Here is a 24,118-nt window from a genome sequence, read left to right on the forward strand (position 1 = left end):
AGAATTTTTTTTTCCACCCATAATGACTTCACATTATCGTTTCCCTCCCGTATATCCTTCCGCAGTGCGGCCTTCAGACTGGACTTTACATAAAGAGAAACTCGTCCCCCTTTCCATTTTGTCCGATCCTTCCTGAATAGACTATAACCCTGTGTGTTGACCGCCCAGTCATAGCTATCGTCCAATCAAGTCTCTGTTATACCCACTATGTCATAATTCTCCTCAGACATTATAAACTCCAGCTTGTCAGTTTTATTGGACAGACTTCTGGCATTAGTTAACATGCAATTCAATGGTGTATGTTTTTTTCCCTATTAACTATTCAAACCCCTCCCTCTGCTCCACCCCCCCCCCCAGTGCCTTAATAAGTCCCCCCTCTCTATCTACAATATCTTCTTACTGTACGTTATAGGTTCCCCCCTCCCAGTCTAAACACTCCTCCACCCTTCTAGCCATCTTCTCCCCAAGCACAGCTGCACCCTCCCCATTGAGGTGAAGCCCGTCCCTACGGGAGAGCCGGTGTCCGACTGCAAAGTCGGCACAGATCAACATTAACCCAAACCCCTGGCAAACAAAAGAAATCATACAAAATGTCAGACATATTGACAATATTTAGGTCAGGGTCTTAAATGTAGCCAAGTGCGCATAAGCCTTAGTGAAAAAAATCTAATTTGGACCTCCTACAATTGGGTGTTTTTTTGTGTCTCCAAGTTTAAGCATTGTCTTGCACCTTCCTGCATAGATTATAGAGAGGGATGTAGGGAGAGGATACCGTGAACTATGTGGCTGTAACTACTGTTTTGATGCACAGCTCTCCCTATGATTTTACAGACTTAGGATCGTACTGCCTAATAATTAAAGTGAGAGTTAGCAATAGTGTAAGGAGGTGATTGTGGGCCTTTTGCTATGCTTGTGGTCAGGATGAGCAGCAAAAAAAAAACCTTATAAACTTAAAGGGGTACTCAACTGGTGCCAGAAAGTTAAACAGATTTGTAAATTACTTCTATTGAAAAATCTAAATCCTTCCAGTACTTATCAGCTGCTATATTCTCCACAGGAAGTTATTTTCTTTTTGAATTTCGGTTCTGTCTGACCACAGTGCTCTCTACTGACACCTATGTCCATTTTTGGAACTGTCCAGAGCACAAGCAAACCTCCATAGCAAACCTATCCTGCTCTGGACAGTTTCTAAAAGGGACAAATGTGTCAGCAGAGAGCACTGTCGTCAGCAGAGAGAACTGTGGTCAGACAGAAAGGAAATTCAAAAATAAAAGAACTTCCTGTGGATCATACAGAAGCTAATAAGTAATGGAAGGATTTAGATTTTTTAAATAGAACTAATTTACAATTCTGAGACAAAGATTGACCACACCTCAAGAATACCACCCTGCTGGGTACACAATGAATAATTATTGGAGACAGAAAGTTTTGAAAAAATGCAGGATTTATTAAAACAACAGTTACATAAATAGAAAACCTATTGGTAAAATTATCAGAGCAATATCAATATTAACTTAAACTGTCATTGGGCCCTAATGACAGGATAATAAAAATATTATAGAGCAAATACCTATTTTATGAATTCAAAAGATATCTGCAGATTTGGTCCTACCAATCATTCCTTCTCACCGAGTGCACTACAAACCTGCTGTCTTTATTACCAGAACCCAGCCATAATCCACACAGCGAGGGCCCGATACCTGCATGGGAGTTTGCCGACACTACGGACCACTCATAAGGGAGCCTCCTGCCGGAGCCCTTCGCCCGCTTAGGCTTTCACGCCGGGATCATTGCAGCCATCACAGGACTTGCATCTATCGGCCCATCGCAGTACGGGACCAGCAGCTATGGTGAGATCGAACCATCTATCTGTTTAGAGACTGTAGGCAGCATACTTTACTTCCAATAGTGACTTTGCGATTTCCATCATAAGTGCTGGATTAACAGTCCATTCCGGACTACAGACATTTGCTGCTGAAAATCTGCAGATATCTTTTAAATTCATAAAATAGGTAGTTGCTCTATAATATTTTTATTATCCTGTCATTAGGGCCCAATGACAGTTTAAGTTAATATTGATATTGCTCTGATAATTTTACCAATAGATTTTTTATTTATGCAACTGTTGTTTTAATAAATCCTGCATTTTTTCAAAACTATCTTTATAATTATTCATTGTGTACCTAGCAGGGTGGTATTCTTGAGGTGTGGTCAATCTTTGTCTCAGTTTTTTACCCATTTGGATCGGTGGGGATCGATCTTTTAACCACATTAACCTCGAATACCTGGTTGTGAGCTGCACACATATTTCCTTTTTTAATTTACAAATCTGTTTAACTTTCTGGCACCAGTTGATTAAAGAAAAAAAAATGTTTTCCAGTGGAGTGTCCCTTTAACCCCTTAAGGACCAAGGGCGTACAGGTACGCCTTTGCTCCCTGGTACTTAAAGAAGAAGTATCATGGACCAAGTCACAAATTTTTTTTTCTATCATGTGAAAGTGCATCAGCTCATCATTCTGACAATCTGCTCCTCATGTATCTCACCCTCTCCCTTCTCCTGCAATCCCCTCTGAAAGATCGGTACTTCCTGGTCCATGGAGGTCCCTGACTTCCTGTCTCCCATAATGCCTTTCAGTTCATCATAGAAGTAGCCCAGCCTAGACCAGTGCTTCCTAACCAGGGTGCCTCCAGCTGTTGTGAAACTACAACTCCCAGCATGCCTGGGAGTTTTAGTTTTGCGACAGCTGGAGGCACCCTGGTTGGGCTACACTGACCTAGACACTGATCACTTTCCTAACAGCAGGCTCAGTGTTTCCCTTCCCCCTGCTTCTATTCTTAGGACATGGTTCTTTCAGACTGACCTGCTGTCAGATTGTGATCAGTGCAGGGGAAAGCAGGGATCTCCCCTCCCCCTCTGCTTCTTCTCGGGACATTGGGACATCGTTCTTGCTGTTATAAACACTGAGCTGGCTGTCAGATGCTTCCCTGCCGAGGAGATGAATACACGTGAGCTCAGCTCACTGGGGCTTCTATGATTGGTTGAAGCTGCACATGGGAGGTTCCCTTGCCGTGCACAGAGCTGGCTAAGCTGCAGAACTATGGGAAATTGTGACATCACGGCCCCCAGCATAATGCAGCTCAATGGGGGGTCGCAAGTCATCAGAACAGGGAGCTGCTGAACTTCCTCTCTGAACAAAGAAGCTAGAAAAACAGGTTTTACTTACAAGATGGGTGAAGTCAGTGATTTACAAAGTGATATAACTTTTGCTTCTGCATTTAAAACACAATACTTTTTCTACATGGGACTTCTCCTTTAAGGACCAAGGGCGTACCTGTACGCCCGTGGGAATTTCGGTCCCCGCCGCGCGCCGGGCGGGGATCGCGCCGGGGTGACTGCTGATATCTATCAGCAGGCACCCCGCGCAAATGCCCAGGGGGGTCATTAGACCCCCCCATGTCGGCGATCGGCGCAAATCGCAAGTGAATTCACACTTGCGATTTGCGCCGATTCCGGGTCATGCGGGTCTATGGTGACCCGGTGACCCGGAATAGAAGGGGAATCGCGGGTGTCCTAGACACCCACGATCCCCCTGTAGCGATAGGAGTGAGGTGGCAGGGTTGCCACCCCTCCTATCTCTGCTATTGGTGGTCTAGACGCGACCACCAATAGCAGATCGGGGGCAGAGGGGTTTACTTTCGGTTTCCCCGTCCTGCCCTCCCACAATAGGCGGGGCAGGACGGGGAAACCGACAGGGACCGGCGCCGAAGATCCACTTACCCATCGGCGACGGCAGCGGCGACGATCAGCGGCGGCAGCGGGCGACGATCGGCGGAAGAAGAGGACCGCGACGCAGCTCCCTGGATCCGACGGAAGCCGGTGAGTTACTTAGCAACATCTGGAGGGCTACAGTCTGAGACCACTATAGTGGTCTCTAAACTGTAACCCTCCAGATGTTGCAAAACTACAACTCCCAGCATGCCCAGAGAGCTGTTTAGGCTTGCTGGGAGTTGCAGTTTTGCAACAGCTGGAGGTCTACAGTTTGAGACCACTGCAAAGTGATCTCTATACTGTGCACCTCCAGATCTTGCAAAACTACAACTCCCAGCATGCCCAGACAGCAGTTTGCTGTCTGGGCATGCTGGGAGTTGTTGTTTTGCAACATCTGGAGGTCCACAGTTTGGAGACCACTATGCAGTGGTCTCTAAACTATAGCTCTACAGATGTTGCAAAACTGCAACTCCCAGCAAGCCTAAACAGCAAACAGCTGTCTCTGCATGCTGGGAGTTGTAGTTGCGATCCCTCCAGCTGTTGCATAACTACATCTCCCAGCATGCCTTTCGGCGATCAGTACATGCTGGGAGTTGAAGTTTTGCAACAGCTGGAGGCACACTGGTTGGAAAATACTGAGTTAGGTAACTGAAGGTTTTCCAACCAGTGTGCCTCCAGCTGTTGCAAAAGTACAACTCCCAGCATGCACGGTCTGTCAGTACATGCTAGGAGTTGTAGTTTTGAAACAGCTGTAGGTTTGCCCCCCCATGTGAACGTACAGGGTACATTCACACTGGCGGGTTTACAGTAAGTTTTCTGCTTCAAGTTTGGGCTGTGGCAAATTTTTCACCGCAGCGCAAACTCCTAGCGGTAAATTCACTGTAAACCCGCCAGTGTGAATGTACCCTAAAAACACTACACTACACATAATAAAGAGTAAAACACAACATATACACCCCCTTACACTGTCCCCCTAATAAAAAATAAAAAACGTATTGTACGGCAGTGTTTCCAAAACAGAGCCTCCAGCTGTTGCAAAACAACAACTCCCAGCATTTACGGACAGCCACTGACTGTCCAGGCATGCTGGGAGTTTAGCAACAGCTGGAGGCACCCTGTTTGGGAATCTCTGGCGTAGAATACCCCTATGTCCACCCCTGTGCAATCCCTAATTTAGTCCTCAAATGCGCATGGCGCTCTCTCACTTCGGAGCCCTGTCGTATTTCAAGGAAACAGTTTAGTGCCACATATGGGGTATCTCCGTACTCGGGAGAAATTGCGTTACTAATTTTGGGGGCTTTTTTTCCTTTTACCCCTTATGAAAAAGAAAAGTTGGGGTCTACACCAGCCTGTTAGTGTAAAAAAAATTTTTTTTTTACACTAACATGCTGGTGTTGTCCTTTACTTTTTATTTTCACGGGAGGTAAAAGGAAAAAAAGACCCCAAAATTTGTAACGCAATTTCTCCTGAGTACGGAGATACCCCATATGTGGGCGTAAAATGCTCTGCGGACGCACAACAAGGCTCAGGAGTGAGAGCACACCATGTACATTTGAGGCCTAAATTGGTGATTTGCACAGGGGTGGCTGATTTTACAGTGGTTCTGACATAAACACAAAACAATAAATACAGACATGTGACCCCATTTTGGAAACAACACCCCTCACGGAACGTAACAAGGGGTATAGTGAGCCATAACACCCCACAGGTGTAGGTGCACTACAATGCTCAGAAGAGAAGGAGCGCCATTGGGATTTTGAAGAGAAAATTTGTCCGGAATTGAAGGCCACTTGTGTTTACAAAGCCCCCATGGTACCAGAACAATGGACCCCCCCATATGTGACCCCATTTTGGAAACTACACCCCTCATGTAATGTAATAAGGGGTACAGTGAGCATTTACGCCCCACAGGTGTCTGACAGATTTTTGGAACAGTGATCCGTGAAAATGAAAAATGTAATTTTCCATTTGCACAGCCCACTGTCCCAAAGATCTGTCAAACGCCAGTGGGGTGTGAATGCTCACTGCACCACTTATTAAATTCTGTGAGGGGTGTAGTTTCCAAAATGGGGTCACATGTGGGGGGGGTCCACTGTTCTGGCACCACGGGGGGGCTTTGTAAATGCACATGGCCCCTGACGACCATTCCAAACGAATTCTCTTTCCAAAAGCTCAATGGTGCGCCTCCTCTTCTGAGCATTGTAGTTCGCACGTAGTGCACTTCAGGTCCCCTTATGGGGTACCTCCATACTCAGAAGAGATGGGGTTACAAATTTTGGGGGGTATTTTCTGCTATTAACCCTTGCAAAAATGTGAAATTTGGGGGGAAACACACATTTTAGTGAAAAAAAAATATATTTTTTTTTTACATATGCAAAAGTCGTGAAACCCGTGTGGGGTATTAAGGCTCACTTTATTCCTTGTTACGTTCCTCAAGGGGTCTAGTTTCCAAAACGGTATGCCATGTGTTTTTTTTTTTGCTGTTCTGGCACCATAGCGGCTTCCTAAATGCGACATGCCCCCCGAGCAAAATTTGCTCTCAAAAAGTCAAATATCACTCCTTCTCTTCGGAGCATTGTAGTTCGCCTGTAATGCACTTCATGCCAACTTATGGGGTACCTCCATACTCAGAAGAGATGGGGTTACAAATTTTGGGGGGTATTTTCTGCTATTAACCCTTGAAAAAATGTGAAATTTGGGGGGAAACACACATTTTAGTGAAAAAAAAAATATTTTTTTTACATATGCAAAAGTCGTGAAACACCTGTGGGGTATTAAGGCTCACTTTACACCTTGTTACGTTCCCCAAGGGGTCTAGTTTCCAAAATGGTATGCCATGTGGGTTATTTTTGCTGTTCTGGCACCATAGGGGCTTCCTAAATGCAACATGCCCCCCAAAAACCATTTCTGAAAAACGTACTCTCCAAAATCCCCTTGTCGCTCCTTCGCTTCTGAGCCCTCTACTGCGCCCGCCAAACACTTTACATAGACATATGAGGTATGTGCTTACTCGAGAGAAATTGGGCTACAAATATGAGTATACATTTTCTCCTTTTACTCCTTGTAAAAATTCAAAAATTGGGTTTACAAGAACATGCGAGTGTAAAGAATAAAGATCGTGAATTTTCTCCTTCACTTTGCTGCTATTCCTGTGAAACACCTAAAGGGTTAAAACACTTACTGATTGTCATTTTGAATACTTTGGGGGGTGTAGTTTTTATAATGGGGTCATTTGTAGGGTATTTCTAATGGGAAGACCCTTCAAATCCACTTCAAACCTGAACTGGTCTCTGAAAAAAGCGAGGTTCAAAATTTTGTGAAAAATTGGAAAATTGCTGCTGAACTTTGAAGCCCTCTGGTGTCTTCCAAAAGTAAAAACACGTCAATTTTATGATGCAAACATAAAGTAGACATATTGGAAATGTGAATAAAATAAAAAAATATTTTGAATATCCATTTCCTTACAAGCAGAGAGCTTCAAAGTTAGAAAAATGCTAAATTTTCAAATTTTTCATCAAATTTGGGGATTTTTCATCAAGAAAGGATGCAAGTTACCACAAAATTTTACCACTATGTTAAAGTAGAATATGTCATGAAAAAACAATCTCGGAATCAGATTGATAACTAAAAGCATTCCAGAGTTATTAATGTTTAAAGTGACAGTGGTCAGATGTGCAAAAAACGCTCTGGTCCTAAGGTGTAAAATGGCCTGGTCCTTAAGGGGTTAAGCTAACTTCCTGTAAACAGTGGTCAATCTACATTTATTTTCACACTATCTCTGAAAGGGGTTGTCCCAAAAAAGAATATTGTTTGTTTATGGTTTAATCCAGCCACACATTCAGAAATGCATTTATATATATATATATATATATATATATATATATATATATATATATATATAATCAAAACAACAAAAAAATAACCAAAACATGCTCATATCATATCAAAATTTAAAGGAAATGCTGGCTCGGGCAAGGTTTCCTGGCCTAGACAAATGCATTTTCTTTTATGGTCTATTTGTTCAAAAATGATCATATATCAGTTGACACATTCTACATATGTTATGCTGCACACATTCGGATACCAAATTGCATCAGTTTTCATTTTTTTTTATCACATCAGACCTAGCCACAATGCCTTATATGACAGATCCAGTCACTGTTTACAACCCTTGTAAAACCCATTATTTTAAAATGCTATACTCTATAAAATTAGGTTTTCACAGTATTCCAAAAAATGAAAGTCACATACCTCCATTACAGAAACACCCGCCATGTTCCCATAGCAATGCTTACTAAAGCGCTCCTATAGCAGTGCTAACAGTGGGCTTGAAACTATATACAGTTATTGATTTACCTTTCTTGTTGCTTTCTCTCTTTTTCCACAATCCTGCACTTATTCTACCAAGAGGCATTCACACGAGAGGCAAGTGGGACTCACCAAAATGTGGAAAAAAATACTAGGAGGCATATATTTCTCCAAACTCTCTCCTCTCCAGTGCATCCTTAATGCCGCAGCTAGACTCATCTTCCTCTGCAGCCGCTACACCGACGCCTCCTCCCTGTGCCAGTCACTACACTGGTTAACAATTCAGTCCAGAATACAGTACAAAATCCTCAGTCTCACACACAAAGCTCTCCACAATGCTGCACCTCCCTACATCTCCTCTCTCATCTCCGTCTACCATCCTACACGTTCTCTCCGATCTGCTAATGATCTCACACTAACATCTTCTATAATCCGAACTTCTCACTCCCGTCTACAAGACTTCACTCGTGCTGTACCGGTTCTCTGGAATGCTATACCTCAATCCCTCAGACTCAACAACAACATCCATAGTTTCAAACGTGGCCTAAAAACACATCTCTTCAGACAGGCCTATAACAGTCTCTAATTGGCCTCAACATATCCTCAACATATCCCCAACATATCCCCAACATATCCCCAACATATCCTCAACATATCCCCAACATATCCCCAACATATCCCCAACATATCCCCAACATATCCCCAAGATATCCTCAATATATCCCCAACATATCCTCAATATATCCCCACACCTCTTGTTTGAATAGTTATTGTGTAATTTTATGTCTGATACTTGTCTTTGTTTGTACCCCATAATTGTAAGTGCTGCGGAATCTGTAGGCGCTACATAAATAAATAAATACATTCTATTTACTATAGTGTGAACACAATCATCTGCGTGCCATTGCCTCTCTTGTGAATGCAGGGTTTTTCAAGTCTGCTACTTCCAAAGCTGAGCACTGTGACTATTCAACCAACATGTGTCAACAGGTCCCAATGTGCAATAATCCGGGTGTAATTCACACAAAAAAGGGTGTTTATACAGATCAACATATAGCTTTATTAATACATAACTACAAGAATAACATACATTTAAAAAACAAAGAAATAAAAAAAAGAGACTAACTGCTGGGAAACCACAAGCAGAGAGTAAGGAGATGCCAGGTTAGAACAGACTGACAGTGAGGGATCCCATTACCAAACAGGGTAAATATAGTAATATGAAAGAGAAAAATAAGTGTAAATCTCATATTTTAGCTCAAATATAAGCAGGAATATTGGTAGACATTACTGTTCATAATATGTGCATAAATCACAACCTGTGGTAATTACAAAATAAAGTATAAAATATACATTATATGTATCTTTTATATCTTTTATGAGAGATAACCTGGTGAGCCATCACCACCTGCCGTTTCGCACACAAAGCGGCTAGGTGGACGAACTGCCATATTTGTGGAACTGTATACTTCCATTGCACTTCAATTCATTTTGTTTTCATTGCCAATAACATATATTCATCTTCTTATTCTACAGAAAAAAGAAAATCCAACCTTTTGGACCAGCTAACAAATACCAGTGGGACAGTTATAGGGGTCTCTTCTTGCATTGTTATCATCCTCATCATTATATCTGTAATAGTACAAATCAAACAACCTCGTAAAAAATTCATCCAAAGGAAGGCAGACTTTGACCAAACAGTATTTCAGGAGGTGTTTGAGCCACCACACTATGAATTATGCACTCTTAGAGGTCCAGGAGCTGTGGCAGACATTGCTGATGTTGCAGATGATTTTGAAAATTACCATCAATTACGGAGATCATCCTCAAAATGCATTCATGACCATCACTGTGGATCATCCAGCACTAAGGGCAGCCGTACTAACCTGAGTACAAGGGAAGCACCCATACTAACAGACACACCAAACCAGCCTGCTAAACCCAATCTACAGCCTATGAATAGAAGAAACATCCTGGTAATGAAGCATAGTTATTCTCAGGATGCCACCGACACATGTGAAATTGATGAAATTGAAGAGGTGCCCACTACAAGTCACAGAATATCCAGACATGACAAATCTGTCCAGCGGTCAGTATCAATAAATTTTTGATGAAGACATTTACTTAAGGACTTGCTCGTTCCTTCAAATATTAACTTCCATATTTTTATGTTCCATCATTTCCCTTTTCATTACCTTATGATTTTTCGTAATTTTTTTAATTTTAGATACTGAAATAATAAAAAAAATTGTAGAATGAGTGCACACCCATTACGATGAAACCTATATATATATCTTTTTTTGTTCATCTCATTTAAAGATCTATACTTAATTTACTGGCTCCTAAGAATTCTTAATGATAATACATCCATAGATCGCAAAACCTTTACTAACCCTCCTTCTTCAGTGAATGCTTCTATTTCAATTTCCAGATTGCACTTTTTACTATCTTGAATTATGTCATGCTCCAACATGCATGCGATATTGCATTAACATAAACAGTATGTATGAAACGATCTGACTTTTAGTTATAATTTTAGTTATAAATGGGACTGTTGATCAGTTAATACACGATATGCGGTTCTGTTTAATGAATCAGTACAAAATCTAGTAAGATAATTTAATAAGAAAAACAAAACAAAGCAAAACAAACACCTTTTTTATGCATTAATAAATAAGATTTGTATACATATTGTCAGGGCTATAACCACTCCATAAACCATTGGATGTTATAACACTATTTGTATGTTTCTCTGTGTTTGTATTGCATGAATACTTGTGCTTATGTGTTTGTTTACATGCACTACATGCTTTCTTTGCACATTAAAATCACTAATATCTCTCAAAATCTCTTGTTTTAGTGTGTTTTGCATGCCCATGTGTTTTTTTTTGTATTTTGTATTTGTTTGTTTATCATTGTTTTCTAAACGTAATCTGATTTATGCAAACACAATGAATGAAATAGCCATAACATTCCAGGTTCTGCCTCATTGGGTCTCTAAACAAACATGAAACTGAGTACAACACAACTAGGGTATGAAAAGCAGAATTAAGGTAAGGCAGTATGTGGTATGTCTTGATTTATTATATTTAATGTATTTATCATTGATATAATTATTAAAGGGACACTAACTTGTAGAACTAAAAAAAAGTGTTTTATACTTCTTATTATTCTGATACAGTGCATAAAAGTTTGCATCTTAGTGAAGTTCACATCTGCTTTAGGTTCCATTCAGGGCTTCCATTGCAGATTGTGTTGAATTAACTAGACAAAGAAACACAATATGCACCGTTTTTTTTTTTAATTCAGTAAAACTACAGACTCCAACTGAAAACCTTATAGACCACATTAACCCTTAAGGATCAAGCCCATTTTGACCTTATGGACCAGGCCAATTTTATTTTAGCATTTTCGTTTTTTTCCTCCTCGTCTTCAGAAAATCGTAACTCCTTTATATTTTCATCCACAGACCAGTATGAGGGCTTGTATGGCGCAACCCAAAAAAAATACTACTTGTGTGGGGAAATTAAAAAGAAAACTGCAATTTAGCAAAATTTGGAAGATGTCATTTTCACGCCGTCAAATTTTACGGTAGAAATGACATGTGTTCTTTATTCTGTGGGTCAATGTGATTAAAATGATACCCATGATTACTTACTTTTCTATTATTGTTGCGCTTAAAAAAAAATCGCAAACTTTTAAACCAAATTAGTATGTTTAAAATCCTTCTATTTTGACAACCTATAACTTTTTCATTTTTCTGTATAAGTGGCAGTATGAGGGCTCATTTTTTGTGCCATGAACTGTAATTTTTATTGATATCACATTTGTGTGTATAACATTTTTATAAATTTAAATTAAATGTGACAAAAAAAGCAGCAATTTTTTTAACGTTCACGCTGTTCACCGTACAGGACCAATAACATATTTTAATAGTTTGGACATTTACACACGTGGCGATACAAAATATGTGTATTAATAAAAAATTTTTTACACTTTATGGGGGCAAAATGGGAAAAAAAAGGCCATTTTACATTTTAATTGGGGGAGGCGATTTTTCAAAATTTTTTAAACTTTTTTCTTTACTTTTTTTACTTTAATTTTTATACTTTTATAGTCCCCATAGGGGACTATTTATAGCAATCCTTTGATTGCTAACACTGTTTACTGCTATGCATAGGGCATAGCACTGATCAGTGTTATCGGTCATCTTCTGCTCTGGTCTGCTCGATCTCAAACCAGAGCAGAAGACCCATGGAAGGTGGCGGAGGCAGTTAAGGGGATCTCCATTCTCATTCTGGATGATCGGATCGCCGCGGCTGCGCTGCGGGCGATCCGATCATGCATATTTCCGACCGCACTGCCGCAGATGCCGTGATCTGTATTGATCATTGCATCTGAGGGGTTAAATGACAGACATCCGCGCAATTGCGAATGTTGGCCATTACCGGCGGGTCCCTGGCTGCGATCAGCAGCCGGGACCAGCTGTGCATGATCCGAGCATCACTCTGATGCTCGCGGTCATGTAAAGGACGTAAACATACATCCTGGTGCGCTAAGTACTGCAGCACCAGGACGTAAATTTACGTCCTTGGTCGTTAAGGGTTTAAAGTCAATAGGGTCTATAAGGCTTTATTGGTGGCCATTGTGCAACAGATCTACAGACTTTATTTTTTTGTTTTGCTATGATGAACATAAAAGCAAGCAGAGTCTCCAAGCAAACGTGAATGTTTTTTATTTATAGGAAGTAAGTTTAAAAGGCTTAAATATCTACCAAAGTGCCAATCACACTAACTTAGCTATAGAAGTCTCTAAAAATGCTTATTTTCAATTTTTCTTTATCAAACTGTGTGAGAGAAAAAGTGGAGAGATTTTCCCCCAGCAACCAATCACAGCTCAGCTTTAACTTTACCAGAGCTCGTTAGCTGTGCTGTGATTGGTCGCTGTGGAAAAATCACTCCAACTTTTTCACACAGTTTGATAAATCTGGGCCATAGTGTTTACAGCAAAGTTTCAGTTACCTCTTACGATAATTTTCAACCTGGGAAAGAGATGGCGCTAGGATGCATGGTGGGAGAAAGGATATCTGGAGGAACAATGTGATGTGCTGGGCAATGTCCTGCTGGGAAACCTTGAGTCCTGGCATTTATATGGATGTGAAAAATATTATCCACCTAAACATTGGTCCAGACCATGTTTAGGTGGATGATATTTTTTGACACAACTGATGTCACAACTGATGACAACATGCATCAGTTGTCATCAGTTGTATAGCATCTGGCCTCCATTGTTTGTGATTGCCTGATAGTGAAACTAAGCCAGATGCGTTCCCCTGTCTGTAACTGTCCAAAGAATCCAATAATCCGGTGTCCAAACTGAGATGCCGGCTGATTGTGAACTGTCCCATTAAAATGAATGGGATCAGTTCTGCTATCAGTTTCTCTCCGATGCATGCTGGAGGGAAACGCCGCTTGCCAACTGATATATGTAAAGGAATGTCACATTTTAATAGGGATAGCCCCATCAGCGCTTGAATTAGTTCACATTTGTCTGGCGTCCAGCATACTCAGCTTTAATCTTGATTCAACTTATGCTGCAACTGCATCAGTTGTCATCAGTTGTTTGGGATCTGGCATCCAGTGTTTTTGGATGCCGGAAAGGGGAATGCAGCAAGATGCATTCCCCTATCCAGTGCCGTCCGGCGTGGCCAACCATCTGGCATCCAAACTTATATGCCAGATAATTGTGAACTGTCCTATTCAAATGAATGAACTCAGTTCTTCTATCAGTTTCCCTCCAGTGCACGCCAGAGGGAAACACTGCCAGCCAACAGAAATGTGTGAAGGGGGCTCTAGCAGGATAATGTACTTAGCCACATTGCAAATACAGTGGCCCCCAACATACAATGGCCCCGACATATGATCATTTCAACATACAATGGCCTCTCAGAGGCCATGTTGAAGGCAGCATCAATATACCAACATCTGTGTGTCGCGGCCACCGCAAAAACGGCTATCCGGCAGCGCTGACAGCTTCATCTGCTGCCGGATAGCCATTTAATGTGCCCCGCTGAAGGATACTTACCACTGCCCTGTGCCGTCGCTCTCTGTCACCATCATCATGTTGCGGCCCCATAATCCAATGGGGGCGGCATGAGCGGCGATGTGATTATGGCGACAGAGCGACGACGAAGGGCAGAGGCAGCAGTGGAGCGGCGAAATGAGGGACCGGAGAACCAGGGACGTGAGTATAATCTATGGTACGAATCCCTCAACTTGCGATGATTTCAACAAACGATGGTCCACCTGGAACCAGTTACCATCGTATGTTGAGGGACCACTGTGTAGTCAAAGAATAGCTTAAGGGACATGACAAAAAGCTCAAGGTTGTGCACTGGCCTCCAGGTTTCCCATATCTCAATACAATCAAGCTTAGATATGCTAAAAAACTAGCCCCCACATCACAAATGACAGCATTTAATAGATCTTTTGCTAAAATCTTAGTAAGGCTAGAGTTACATATATCCGGTGGCTATCTCTGGGGAAACTCACCACAACTGATGCCAGAAGTGCATCAGTTGGTATCAGTTGTGTAGCTGTTACGCTATGCGCTCCGGCCCCACATGCTGGCCGTGAGCGCATAGTCCCCTTACCTTCTGCTGCCGACAGGGCTGGGACTCGCACTGCGGGACGCACCCGCATGCGAGCCCCAGTCCGTCACTCTCCGGGCGTTTCCCCTGCCTCTGCTTCCACCTCTCTGCTCCGGCGCATGTGTCCCCGTCCCTTAGGGCGTGCGCGCTCCGGAGCTTTAAGATTTAAAGGGCCAGTACGCTCATTGGTGTAACCACCTGTGTCTTGTTGATAAATTCCTCAGTTCTCTGCCGGATCTTTGTTGCCTTGTGCCCTAGAGAAAGCGTTCCTTTGTATTGCCTTGCCGTGTACCAGATTTCCTGCTCTTGTGACCTTGACCTTGCTTCTCTGCCGCCTGCCTACTGAACTTATGCCACATCCCGACTACGCTACTGTGCTGCCTCCCTGACCTTCAGCTATCCTGACTACGAGTTGTCTCATCCCTTTTGTGCTTTGCATCTCCTCAGCTGCCTGTGTGATCGAGCCGTTGCCGGGGGTTATGACCTGGGTGTCACCTGCAGCAGCAAGCCCATCCTGCTTTGTGGTGGGCTCTGGTGAAGACCAGCGGCACCTTAGACTCCATTCCCTGGCACGGTCCGAGTTATCTGCCACACAGGTCCAGTGGATCCACATACACCGGAGTTCCTGTCTTCAGAAACGTGAGTGTTACAGTAAGATCCGGCCATGGATCCCGCTGAGAAACCCCTGCCTGAAGTTGCGGATCTTTCCTTCGTTGTGTTACGTCACTCACAGCAGTTGTCCCGACAGACGCAGCAATTTTCTCAACTTGCAGCCATGATGCAACAGCTTTTGGCCTTGCAACAGCAGCAGGTACCACAATCTGGCCCACTTCCTCCTCCAGCTCCTGCAGTCTCTCCTGGCTCCCAGCTGCACCTGCCTTTGCCTTACAAGTATGATGGGGATTCCAAGTCATGCAGAGGCTTTGTTACGCAATGCTCCATGCATTTGGAGCTCATGTCTGAACTATTTCCAACTGAACGTAGTAATGTGGCCTTTGTCATTAGTCTACTTTCTGGAAAAGCCCTGGCTTGGGCTACACCCCTTTGGGACCGTGGTGATCCAGTATCCTCCAATTTGTCTGCATTCTTGGCCGAATTTCGCTGTGTCTTTGAGGAACCCGCGCGTGCCTTTTCAGCTAAGACGGCATTGCTGAATCTATGTCAAGGAGATTCTACCGTTGGTAACTACGCGGTTCAGTTCCGCATTCTAGCCTCTGAACTTGCCTGGAATGAAGAGGCATTGTGTGCCACATTTAAAAAAGGACTGTCAAGCAGGATTAAAGATGCCCTTGCAGCACGAGATCCTCCATCTTCTTTGTCTGAACTTATCCACATGGCCACACGCATTGATGTGCGTTTTGCGGAAAGACAGGAGGGATTGTGCTTTGAGAGGGAATCTGCCCATCTGACATTTGTGCCCCAACGTTCTCCTCTTCTGTCTCTTGAGCCTTTTGCCAAAGAGATTATACAAGGAGATCGTCCTCATCTTACACAGCAGGAGAGGTCACGATGACGCAACCAGAATTTGTGTTTGTACTGTGCTAGCCCGGAGCACTTTCTCAAGGACTGTACTGTTCGTCCGCACCTAAGGTATGTGGGAGAGGCATCCCTGGGTGTGAATATTACCTCTCCAAGCTTAACTTTTCCTGTACGAGTATTCGCTTCAGCCAAGTCTTCCTTCAGCGCTACAGCATTTTTGGACTCCGGATCTGCAGGTGACTTTATTGATGCGGCTTTAGTCCACAAGTATCATCTTCCTCTTACTCGGCTTGCCAAGCCCTTGTTCATCTCTGTAAATGGACAAAATCTGGACTGTAAGGTTCACTTCCTTACTGAATCTGTCGTCATACAAGTGGGAGTATCGCATAAAGAGAAAATTGAATTCTATGTTCTACCACACTGTACTTCTGAGATTCTTCTTGGTTTTCCTTGGCTGCAACGCCATACCCCGCAACTGGATTGGAGCACTGGAGAAATAATTCGCTGGGGACAATCCTGTCAACATTTTTGCCTCCAATCTGCTCTGCGTAAAGTTGTTTCTCGTCCTCCACCTTTACCTGGCCTGCCGCCACCAAGATTTCACGGATGTCTTCTGCAAGAAACAGGCTAAGTCTCTGCCTCCACATCGTTCTTACGACTGCCCTATTGATCTTCTGCCTGGTACCACTCCTCCTCGTGGGAGGATATATCCTCTTTCAGTTCCTGAGACCAAAGCCATGGTTGAGTATATCCAGGAGAATCTCCAAAAGGGATTTATCCGTAAGTCCTCTTCTCCTGCAGGAGCAGGTTTCTTCCTTGTAGGGAAGAAAGATGGCTCACTCCGTCCATGCATTGACTACAGGGGACTTAACAAAATCATGGTCAAGAAACGTTACCCTTTACCTCTTATCTCGGAACTTTTAGACCGTTTACGTGGTGCCAAAGTCTTCTCCAAGCTGGACTTGCGTGGTGGGTATAATCTCATTCGTATCCGCAAGGGAGATGAATGGAAAACGGCCTTCAATACTCGTGACGGACATTTTGAGTATCTTGTTATGACATTTGGTCTCTGCAATGCTCCAGACGTTTTCCAGAAATTCGTTGATATCTTCTGTGATCTTCTTTACACCTGTGTTGTCGTATATCTTGATGACATCCTGACCTTCTCTTCCAACTTAGTGGAGCATCGTGCTCATGTTCGCCTGGTTCTTCAGAGACTGCGGAAGAATCATCTCTACACCAAATTGGAGAAATGCCTGTTCGAAAACTCTAGTCTTCCATTTCTTGGCTACATTGTCTCTCATCGGGGCCTGCAGATGGATCCAGATAAGTTATCTGCAATTTTGGATTGGCCACATCCCTCGGGCCTACGTGCAATTCAATGCTTTCTGGGATTCGCTAACTATTATCGTCAGTTTATCCCACATTTTTCATCTTTGGTTGCTCCTATTGTAGCTCTCACTAAAAAAGCATCCAATCCTAAGTCTTGGCCTCGAGAGGCTGAAGAGGCCTTCTCCCGTTTAAAGTCTGCATTCGCCTCTGCTCCCGTGCTTACAAGACCTGATCCAGAGAGGCCCTTTGCCTTGGAGGTTGATGCCTCATCTATTGGAGCGGGAGCCGGCCTCACACAGAAAAACGCCAAGTGCAAGAGTGTAACTTGCGGGTTTTTCTCCAAGACTTTCTCTCCTGCTGAGAGGAATTACTCCATTGGAGATCGGGAACTCTTCGCTATTAAGCTAGCTTTGGAGGAATGGCGACATTTACTGGAAGGTTCTTCTCATCCGGTCAGCATCTACTCCGATCATAAGAATCTTCTATACCTTCAATCTGCTCAGCGTTTGAACCCCCGCCAGGCAAGATGGTCACTGTTCTTATCCCGTTTCAACTTCTTCATTCACTTCCGTCCTGCAGACAAGAACATCAGGGCTGATGCACTCTCCAGGTCCTCTGACGTCATTGGTTTGGACTCCACGCCTAGGCACATTATTCATCCTGACCGTTTGATTCCTGCAGCTCCTGCCGAGATTCAGCAAATTCCTCTGGGAAAATTCTTTGTGCCCAAAAGATTGAGACGCCAGGTCTTGTAATGGGGTCATTCTTCCTTGACAGCAGGTCATCCTGGAATACGCAAGACCCTATTTCTTATTTCCCAGTACTACTGGTGACCCCATCTTGAACGTGATGTTTCTGATTTTGTTCGGTCCTGTGTAACTTGTGCCCGTGACAAAACTCCTCGGCAAAGGCCTGCAGGACTCTTACAGCCTTTACCCATTCCAGAGACTCCCTGGTCCCATATCGCCATGGATTTCATCACCGATCTGCCACCTTCTCATAATAATACTGTCATCTGGGGCGTGGTAGATCGGTTTTCCAAGATGGCTCACTTCATTCCTCTACCAGGTCTTCCTTCTGCTCCACAGCTGGCGAAGTACTTCTTGTCGCATGTCTTTCGTTTACATGGTCTTCCACAACATATCGTTTCGGATCGAGGTGTGCAGTTTGTCTCTAAGTTCTGGCGAGCCCTTTGTAACCGTCTGGACATCAATCTGGACTTCATCTCGACCTTCCACCCTCAGTCCAACGGTCAGGTGGAAAGGGTCAATCAAATCCTTGAGACTTATCTTCGGCATTTTGTTTCAGCTCGCCAAGATGATTGGGTCGACCTTCTCCCCTGGGCTGAATTCTCATATAATCTTAAGGGAGGTCGTCTCCCTTTTTTGTTGTCTACGGACTCCATCTCCGTCCTCCTCTTCCTCTCCCAGTCTCCTCCGGTGTGCCTGCTGTTGATGAGCTGGTCCGTGACTTCTTCACCATCTGGCAACAGACCCGACAGTCATTGTCCCAGGCTTCTTCACGCATGAAGGTGCAAGCGGATAAAGGTAGAAGCCCTCCTCCGTCCTTCTCTCCTGGTGAAATGGTGTGGATTTCATCCAAATACATCCACTTCAAGATCCCCTGTTACAAGCTCGGTCCCCGCTACCTTGCTCCCCTTCAGATTCTACAAAAGATCAATCCTGTTTCCTACAAACTCCGTCTACCTGCTACGTTACGTATTCCCAATTCCTTCCACGTCTCTCTCCTCAAGCCTCTTGTTGTAAACCGGTTTTCTCAGAAGAATCCTCCCCCAACACCTGTCTCCGGCTCATCAGATGTCTACAAAGTTAAGCAGATCCTTTCTGCAAAAACTGTCAGAGGTAAACAATATTTTTTGGTAGACGGTCCTGAGGAGAGATCTTGGGAACCTGAGGAGAATATCCTGGACCGTGACCTTCTCAGGAGTTTCCTCTCTCGTAAACGGAGGGGGAGACCAAAGGGGGAGGATACTGTTACGCTATGCACTCCGGCCTCACACGCTGGCCGTGTGCGCATGGTCCCCTTACCTTCTGCTGCCGACAGGGCTGGGACTCGCACTGCGGGACGCACCCGCATGCGAGCCCCAGTCTGTCACTCTCCAGGTGTTTCCCCTGCCTCTGGTTCCACCTCTCTGCTCCGGCGCATGTGTCCCCGTCCCTTAGGGCGCGCGCGCACCGGAGCTTTAAGATTTAAAGGGCCAGTACGCTCATTGGTGTAACCACCTGTGTCTTGTTGATAAATTCCTCCACCACTCTGCCGGATCTTTGTTGCCTTGTGCCCTAGAGAAAGAGTTCCTTTGTATTTCCTTACCGTGTACCAGATCTCCTGCTCTTGTGACCTTGACCTTGCTTCTCTGCCGCCTGCCTAATGAACTTATGCTACGTCCCGACTACGCTACTGTGCTGCCTGCCCTGACCTTCAGCTATACTGACTACGAGTTGTCTCATCCCTTCTGTGCTTCGCATCTCCTCAGCCGCCTGTGTGGTCGAGCCATTGCCGGGGGTTACGACCTGGGTGTCGCCTGCAGCAGCAAGCCCATCCTGCTTTGCGGCGGGCTCTGGTGAAGACCAGCGGCACCTTAGACTCCATTCCCTGGCACGGTCCAAGTCTTCTGCCACACAGGTCCAGCAGATCCACATACACCAGAGTTCCTGTCTTCAGAAACATGAGTGTTACAGTAGCATCCGGCTTCCATTGTTTGTGATTGTTGTATGGGGGGATGCATCCAAATGCGTTCCCCTGTCTGTGACGGTCCGGCGAGTCCAGTCATCCGGCACCCAAACTGACATGCTGGATGATTGTGAACTGTCCCATTCAACTGAATGGGATCAGTTCTGCTTTCAGTTTCCCTCTGGTGCACGACTGATATATGCATAAGAAGCCTTATGTCACATTTTTGATAGGGTGCTTGAATTAGGCTGGGTTCACATGTGTCCGGCATCCAGCCTAATTCTGGACACAACTGATGCCACAGCTGATGACAAGATGCATCAGTTGTTATCAGCTGTTTGGGATCTGGTGTCCAGTGTTTCTGAACACTGAACAGGAGAACACCGCAAGATGCATTTTCCTGTTCAGTGCCATCCAATCATCCAGCATCCAAATTGAGATGCCAAATGAATGTGAACTGTGCCATTCAAATGAATGGGATCAGTTCTAGCACCATTTTACCTCCGATTCTTTTTTAGTAAGCAATGTAGGGGAAAGGATGACTGACACTGGACATATGTGAACGAGCCCTTACACAACTATCTTAGGACTATAGCTCCACTATAAAACCTAATGTTCATTTAATATACTGAAAAATGTGTAATCTAAATCTCCAGTAAACACAAAAGAGTTAGAAAGCATGAAACAAAAAGAGACACACACTAAAATAATGATCAGCTCACAAAATGGGTACCACAACAAAGTGAGATAAAGATTAACATCATGGATGTCCCGACAAGGCATAATAACACCAATACTGACCCTCAATATAACGTTGTGACCCAAGTCAAACAACACCCTAAAAATTGCAGAAATTAAAATGATAAAACCTTGCTTAGGAAACCCCCTTGCTTAGGAAAAAGCTTAAAAAATTGTTCTACCTCTTAGTCTCCCTTTAATATACTGTATAATAATTGAAATACAATTATGTATATGTAGACATAGTAATATATACAAATATATGCCATTTTATAATTGATTTTGTAAAGTTCTATATTGCATTCTATGTAATGATTTATTATCTAGGAATTTAAATTTTTTACTAAATATATTTTTGTAGTACATGTGTGTATGTGTATAGTATCTTGTTGTCTGTTTATACATTGGGATCTGTAATAACATTACTTTTTCTTTCGCTTCTTTTAGGATGGCCTGTTTAATTATTTATTTTGCTTTCAGAGAAGAATTTTTACAACTTTAGGACACAAATAACAATGTTCTATTGAGAATTATTTCACCCATATTCAGAGAGTGGACTCTGTTCTAAACTCATTCCACAGCCTTCTTAATATAGGATATACAGACATTTCTGCCCTCAACACAACGTTTCTGCTACTCAATGACATTGTTGTAATTTGGTTGCTGGCCACCAAGTGCTCCTTAGTTTTTAAATACATTTTGGAATATACTGGATACTTGAAGAAGAATCTGGTTACTGATTGCAGAATTCCCAGCAGTATTTGGTATTTTACTTTACAAGGTCAATTTTGTTTGTTCATGTGAAAAATAACCCTCAATAAAATTTCTTAATTTGTGTATTATTTTTATTTTACTAATTACTTGAAACAGTTGTTCCTCAATTTTAAAATTATATATAAATTAAACTTTACGAAGAACACGTCTCTTGCTATTATGACCTTAACAGATATTCTATCAAATATGATTGTTTTGATTAAAATACTAAATGGCAATAAGATGTTTACTTCTGTCTTAATTTATATTCACTTATTTTGGTCAACATGTTGATTTACAGTTTTTTGGCCACAAGTTGTTGACATTTGTCAAATAATATTAAGTTGGTATTTGAGTAGAGACGTGAATATATTCTAAATGGCTAGACTAGATTTCTAGATGCTGCTTTCCAGTCTAGTATTTCAGAATTTGGAGCAGGGAAAGAGTTGTCTTATTAAATGATTACAATGTGCATGCATTATCATTTGTTTGCATTAATGTTTCAATTTCTTTTTTGCTTGCATATTGGTCTAGCATAATGAAGTCACACATTAAACAATCTATAGGTATTCTGACCAAAAGCTCAATATTTTTTTTTTTAACCAAATAAATGGTTTATTGAGCTTAGAAGAAGGGGAAATCGGGAAAAATTTTAAATAATTTATTAATAGATAAATTAACCGATATGGCCTTAAAGCCTGTCAGTAATCTAAGTATACATTTTATTATGCACATTTCATTATTATTTTACTATAAACCTTTGGAAAGGTAACCATATATTTCCAAAGCAAAGGAGAACTTTTAATGAACTTGTGTTACGAAAATGAATGAAGTATTAAATATACTTGTTTCTATGTTATTTTTTTTTTAAATAAACTAACAAAAATGCATATTGTATCTTATAATATGTATTAAAATTTACTTTAAACAAAATTATTAATGCTGGTCTTGATGACTAAACTATCTTAAGGATATACTGTGTGCTTTCTCGATTTTTTTCAATGTCCTACACTGCTCAAAAAAATAAAGGAGACACTAAGATAACACATCCTAGATCTGAATGAATGAACTAATCATGTGAAATACTTTAGTCTTTACATAGTAGAATGTGCTGACAACAATATCACACAAAAAATTATCAATGGAAATCAAATTTATCAACCCATGGAGGTCTGGATATGGAGTCACACTCAAAATCAAAGTGGAAAACCACAGTACAGGCTGATCCAACTATGATGTAATGTACTTAAAACAAGTCAAAATGAGGCTCAGAAGTTTGTGTGGCCTCCACGTGCCCATATGACCTCCCTACAACGCCTTGGCATGCTCCTAATGAGGTGGCGGATGGTCTCCTGAGGGATGTCCTCCCAGAACTGGACTAAAGTTGGTGGATGGAGCGAGAAATAATATCCCAGATGTCCTCAATCGGATTCAGGTCTGGGGAACGGGCTGACCAGTCTATAGCACCAATGCCTTCCTCTTGCAGGAACTGCTGACACACTCCAGCCACATGAGTTCTTGCATTGTCTTGCATCATGAGGAACCCAGGGCCAACCTCACCAGCATATGGTCTCACAAGGGGTCTGAGGATCTCATCTCGGTACCTAATGGCAGTCAGGCTACCACTGGCAAGCACATGGAGGGCTGTACGGACCCCCAAGGAAATGCCACATCACACCATTACTGACCCACTGCCAAACTGGTCATGCTGGAGGATGTTGCAGGCAGTAGAACGTTCTCCAGGGCGTCTCCAGACTCTGTCACATCTGCCACATGTGATCAGTGTGAACCTGCTTTTATCTGTGAAGAGCACAGGGCGCCAGTGGCGAATTTGCCAATCTTGGTGTTCTCTGGCGAATGCCAAATGTCCTGCCCGGTGTTGGGCTGTAAGCACAACCCCTACCTGTGGATGTCAGGCCCTTATACCACCCTCATGGAGTCTGTTTCTGACCACTTGAGTGGACACATGCATGTTTGTGGCCTGCTGGAGGTCATTTTGCAGGGCTCTGGCAGTTCTCCTTCGGCTCCTCCTTGCACAAAGGTGGAGGTAGCGGTCCTGCTGCTGGGTTGTAACCCTCCTACCCCCTCTTCCACATCTTCTGATATACTGGCCTGTCTACTGGTAGCGCCTCCCTTCTCTGGACACTCCATGACAGACACAGCAAACCTTCTTGCCACAGCTCACATTGATGTGCCATCTTGGATGAGCTGCACTACCTGAGCCACTTGTGTGGGTTGTAGACTCTGTCTCATGCCACCACTAGAGTGAAAGCACCGCCAGAATTCTAAAGTGACCAAAACATCAGCAAGGAAGCATAGGAACTGAGAAGTGGTCTGTGATCATTACCTGGAGAACCACTCCTTTATTGGGGTGTCTTGCTAATTGCCTATAATTTCCA

At 43.1% G+C, this 24,118-nt stretch overlaps 1 protein-coding gene across 2 annotated transcripts in view; it reads left to right on the forward strand.

Moving 5' to 3' along the window:
- Window positions 1-21,808, forward strand: part of NETO1 (neuropilin and tolloid like 1) — a 206,537-nt gene extending 184,729 nt beyond the window's left edge. Inside the window, exons 9-11 of one of the 2 annotated variants that reach the window (XM_056521454.1) lie at window positions 9,614-10,166; window positions 11,056-11,130; window positions 21,414-21,808. In XM_056521454.1, coding sequence (XP_056377429.1) covers window positions 9,614-10,166; window positions 11,056-11,116 — 614 coding nt within the window. In that variant the 3' untranslated portion in view covers window positions 11,117-11,130; window positions 21,414-21,808. The remainder of the gene's footprint in view (window positions 1-9,613; window positions 10,167-11,055; window positions 11,131-21,413) is intronic. The other variant, XM_056521455.1, reaches the window with a different exon arrangement.
- The last annotated feature ends 2,310 nt before the right edge of the window (window positions 21,809-24,118 follow it).

Source organism: Hyla sarda, chromosome 5 (genome assembly GCF_029499605.1).
Source record: "Hyla sarda isolate aHylSar1 chromosome 5, aHylSar1.hap1, whole genome shotgun sequence".
NCBI classification, from domain to species: Eukaryota; Metazoa; Chordata; class Amphibia; order Anura; family Hylidae; genus Hyla; species Hyla sarda.